General features: G+C 50.3%; 1 protein-coding gene across 1 annotated transcript; it reads left to right on the forward strand.

Annotated features, from left to right (window-relative positions):
• Nucleotides 1-4310, forward strand: TLCD2 (TLC domain containing 2). The gene is made up of 4 exons (XM_002918037.4): nucleotides 1-344; nucleotides 554-636; nucleotides 855-937; nucleotides 1509-4310. The coding sequence occupies exons 1-4, from the start codon at nucleotides 169-171 to the stop codon at nucleotides 1959-1961; spliced, it is 795 nt and encodes a 264-aa protein (XP_002918083.2). The 5' UTR covers nucleotides 1-168; the 3' UTR covers nucleotides 1962-4310.
• The last annotated feature ends 898 nt before the right edge of the window (nucleotides 4311-5208 follow it).

Below are 5208 nucleotides of genomic sequence, written 5' to 3' on the forward strand. Positions count from 1 at the left end.
GTGGTCAAACCCTGGAAAAGTTACAGCGGATTCCAAAGGAGCGGTGGGCTGGGGAGGCCAAGGACCCGTTCTTGTCCGGAAGCCAACTCACAGCCCCCGCAGCTGGCATTGGATGAGTCCCGGCTGAGAGCGCAGGGGTCCAAGGGACTGAACCGGACCTAGCCCGCCATGGCGCCCTGGGGGCTCCTGGTGACCGGCGCCTCCTTCGCCGCCTTCCGGGGGTTGCACTGGGCGCTGCAGCTGCTGCCCACGCCGGGATCTGCTGCCCAGGACCGTTGGAAGTGGCGGAACATCTGTGTCTCCCTGGTGCACAGCCTGCTCACAGGGGTCGGGGCGCTGCTCGGGTGCGGGCTATAGAGATTCGGGAGGCACTGGGGTGAGGGCGAGGGGTGGAAAGCTGAGATTGAAAGACCCGGCGGGCAACTTCGAAATCGAAGCGGGACCTCGAGAGTCTGACACAGGGTGGGGGTGTGAATGGGTGGGTGAGCGTGCACAGCGGGAGAATGGGGTCTGAGTCTGCGCGAAGCTGACCATGGTCCCCTATCTCCTACAGGCTGTCGCTGTACCCTCAGATGGCTGCCGACCCGATTCATGGCCACCCGCCCTGGGCCCTGGTGCTGGTGGCTGTGTCCGTGGGTGAGTCTGCAGGGAAGGTTGGGCCGTTTTGTCGGGGAGCAACCTAACAATAGTAATACCAGGTCCCCTTTCCCCTCACCACAGGGGTCAAATAGTTCTGGCAGCTTTGCTGAAGGAAACTAAAGACCTGGAAAAAGGAGGAGATGAAAATGCCTCTCCGGTATGTAGAACAACTTAGGGGAGGCCTAATGCCCCTCCCCCTCATGCCACGCCCATAGGTTATTTCTTGGCGGATGGAGTTGACATGCTGCGGAACCAGACCTTGGGCCAGGCCTGGGAACTTCTCTGTCATCATTTCGTGGTGAGACTTGGGGAAAGGAGACGAAGGAAGGGTGGTATGCTCAGGCTAGGGCCCCCAATTTCTCTTCAGGTTTCTGTCCAATGATTTCCCAGAGTCTCTGACCCCTGTTGGGGCTTGATCTCGTCAGCCTTGGGCTGGTTTGGGGGAGGAGGATTGGCTGCTAGCCACAGCTGGGGTCTGAGCACTGCCTAAGTAGCTTGGATTCCCCTCAGGTGTCCCATCTGATTGCAGAAATGTTGCATGTGGCGCTTTTCTGAGAAAGGGGTGTCCCAGTATGGGGAACGGGCACGGGGCATGAAAGCCCAGGAATGGAAGTGGGGGGCGGGGGGAGTTACTGCGCAGATACTGCTGCTGCCCCAGGGGAGACAGCCTCTGGGCCAACACTGCTTCCACCCTACGGAAGGGTTATTTTAAGCCATTCAGGCCCCAACATGAGGGTAAGTATAAAGGACAGGTTTTTGATAGGGTGCCACAAAATGCTTAGGAGGCCCTGTCTTAAGGCCTGGAATGTTGGTACATGATGGGTGGGAGGTCATGGAAGATCCTCTGACCTCTGACCCCGGTTCCCCAGGTAGTGAGCTGCCTCAGCACTGCCATTCTGTCCAGCCACTATGTGGGCCTCTCTGTGGTGTCTCTGCTCCTGGAGCTGAACTCTGCCTGCCTGCACCTGCGGAAATTGCTGCTGCTTTCTCACCAGGCCCCATCCCTGACCTTCAGCATGGCCACCTGGGCCACACTGGCCACTCTGGCCATCTTCCGCCTAGTGCCTCTGGCGTGGATGAGTCTGTGGCTGATCCAGCAGCAACACCAGGTGCCTCCTCCTCTGGTCATCCTCGGTGGAACTGGGCTGGTCACTGTGGGTGCCATAAGCATCACACTGGGTGTCCGTATTTTGGTCAGTGATGTCCTACGGTCTCGGCCCCACCCACCGATCCCTGAGCACAAGGAAAGCAGGGGCACAAGGAGATGTTGTGAGGGTGAGCTTGTCAGTAGGGATGATTCCACTCTTAGCCTGAAAGACTAGAGAGAGGCCTCAGGCTCCTCTTCTGCCAGTCCTGGGGGGAGGTAGGGCCAGGACAAGGAGATGGTGGTCCACAGTGTACAGTCCTTCATTGGGTTAAGGACTGGACTGAATTTTTAGTATCTCAGCCCCTCTTCCAAATAAGTCGCACCCCTCCCCCATTCCTAGGATCTGAGAAGAAATGCTGATGTTCATGGATGGGTGGGAAACTGGGCTATTGTTCAGTGAATTCCATCATCAGATGACTGCTTCTTTCAGCAAACTAACTCAAAGTACAGCCAGTGCTACCAATAAGGGGTGGCAGGAGGCATGAAGCTAAGTGAAACTGCCAATGACGTCCTCTGCTTTTAGCACAGGAACAGGTGAAGAAACGTGAGGTCCTGTTAGGACCAGAGAGATCTGATGTGGAGGGAGTGGGTCCAGAGGGAAGAGAGACCTCACCTGTGACCAAATTCTAGCAGGGGGAGGAGGCCACAACAGGTACTGTCTGTAGCCAGTAGGGATGGGCATACTAGTGGCCAAGAAACAGAAGAACTGGACCACTACAATTGCTGCTGATATTTCTGGTTCTCAAAGCCACGTTACTGTATTTGTACTTAATGCTAGTTCTACCACCTTTTAAATTTTTAAAAAGCCCAACATCTGCCTTTTAAATTTTCTTACTATCTTCTGACCTTTTCAAAGAAAATGCAGATTCTTAAAGGAGTGAGCATGGGACTAGGTCTGTCTTCTTAGGACAGTCCTTACGTCCAGAGCCATAGCAGGGACTCAAACACCCATTCTGGGTGCCAAGTGTAGTGTTTTCTGAGGCCCAGGCTTTCATGGAAGAATGAGGGTAGAGGCAGAAGTAGATGAGGGAAGGCTTTCACTTGGCCGCAGAGGGGCTAAGGAATATCTGACTCTCTTCTGGGATTCATTTGCAAGCTTTCCCTCTCTTTTCTCCCCTGCCACTTTTTTTTTTTTTTTTTAGAGGGGGGACAATGGGAGAGAGAGAACCTGAGATCATGACCTGAGCTGAAACCAAGAGTCAGGTGCTTAACTGAATGAGCCACCCAGGCACCCCTAGGGCAATTTCTTACCACCCAATTCTCATTCTCTCATCTCAATTAAGAGACAGGAAAAATTATTTTATTTTATTTTATTTTATTTTATTTTATTTTATTTTATTTTATTTTAGTAAACTCTACACCCAATGCCGGGCTCAGTCTCACAACCCTGAGATCATGACCTGAGCTGAAATCAAGAGCCCGACACTTAACTGACTGAGCCACCCAGGGGCCCCTCTCCCCTAACCACTTCTGCTGCTCCCCTCCCCCCCATGGCACAAAATCTCTCCTTTCTTCAGGCGGAACAGCCAGGTTATTGGAAGTGTAAAGCAGATTAAGATTGCTTTTCTACTAAACAGTGGACAGAAAGAGATAACCCTTAATTATCCACAGAAAAGATCCATGAGCAAAAGCAAGAGACAGGAAGATTTAAGCAAAAAATTCTGCCCAAAAGCTGAGCTAGAGAAAGACAAAAGGGATGATAGAAATAGACATACATAGATTGAGGGACAGATAGAAAGAAAGAGAATAATCACCTGTATTGAAGAGACAGAGGTGAAGAGAGATGGAGGGCAAGACAGGGAATCCTTGGCGGAAATGTTAAGACTGTCATGGATGCTGACAGGAACCAAAATCATAGAACTGGCAAAATGGTAATAAACAAAGAGGTCAAGAAAAATAGAAATAAAAGCTGACAGGAAGGGACCCCAAGGGTACAAGGCACAGATATTCTAGACAGAGAAATAGAGTGTGTGACAAGGAGGAACAACCAGACTCAGGAGAGATGGAGGTAAGACAGGCATTTAGAGAGATTGGCAGAGCGAGAGAAGAAAGGGGGAAATGGATATGAGGGGAATTAGTCAGGGGAGCTGAGAAACAGAAGAACAGAAGGTGGAGGAGGCACTCAGTGGAAAGATTCACTGGCAGAAAAAGAAAGTAGGAAATATGTTGAGTTGGAGACAGGCAGAAAGACAAAGGACAAACAGCTACAGTGCAAAACACAAAGACAGAGCCTGACAGGAACTGATAGGCAGAGACTGGTAGGAAGACGGAGAGAGCTCAGAATCAGGGATGTAGATTGAGGTGGAAGAATAGGCAAAGAGACTGAGGAGAACCACGGCGGGGGGGGGGGGGGGGGGGTGGAGGGAGAAGACTGATTAAATAAACATCCAAAGGAAGGCGGCACCTGGCTGGCTCAGTGGATAGAGCATGTGTGATCTCAGGGTTGTGAGTTTGAGCCCCATGTTGGGTGTAGAGATTACTTAAAAAATAAGTAAATGAATGAATGGATGAATAAGTAAATAAATAAATAAATACACAAACAAACAAACAAACAAACAAACAAAACAGGCAAACAGAACAAACAAAACATCCAAAGGAAGGAACAAGGAAAAGGAGGAAATAGATGAAGAGAGGAAGAAAGAAAGAATAGAGATAGGGAAAAAATAAGGGAGGGATTCTGAGAGATGCCCATCATAGAGTCATTAAAGCACAAAGGGAAGAATAACTGGGGCGCCTGGGTGGCACAGTGGTTGGGCGTCTGCCTTCGGCTCAGGGCGTGATCCCAGCATTATGGGATCGAGCCCCACATCAGGCTCCTACGCTATGAGCCTGCTTCTTCCCCTCCCACTCCCCCTGCTTGTGTTCCCTCTCTCGCTGGCTGTCTCTATCTCTGTCAAATAAATAAATAAAATCTTTAAAAAAAAAAAAGGGAAGAATAACAAATAGAGACTGAGGAGAAATTGCCACAGCTGGAAGCAAATACAGGCAAAAAATAAGAGCAGAGAGATTTCATGTAATCACACGAAAGCCAAAGAGGCAAAGGTATAAAAGTTGAGATAGACAAATGGAAGAATTCTATCAGAGTGTGCGTGTCCTTAATAGAAGTAGCATCTTCAAAACTCAATCTGCCATCTTCACTGAGTGTCTTGATTAACAAAAACATCGTCTTCAGTTTTCAAAGATAAAGAAATGTGGCAAACCATGGCGGGAATCTGCTCCCTAAGTATGTGCTGAGGTCAATATTGATTCATTCCGGGGTGCCTGGGTGGCACAGCGGTTAAGCGTCTGCCTTCAGCTCAGGGCGTGATCCCGGCGTCATGGGTTCGAGCCCCACATCAGGCTCTTCTGCTATGAGCCTGCTTCTTCCTCTCCCACTCCCCCTGCTTGTGTTCCCTCTCTCGCTGGCTGTCTCTATCTCTGTC

The sequence above is a fragment of the Ailuropoda melanoleuca genome, chromosome 13 (genome assembly GCF_002007445.2).
Source record: "Ailuropoda melanoleuca isolate Jingjing chromosome 13, ASM200744v2, whole genome shotgun sequence".
NCBI lineage: Eukaryota > Metazoa > Chordata > Mammalia > Carnivora > Ursidae > Ailuropoda > Ailuropoda melanoleuca.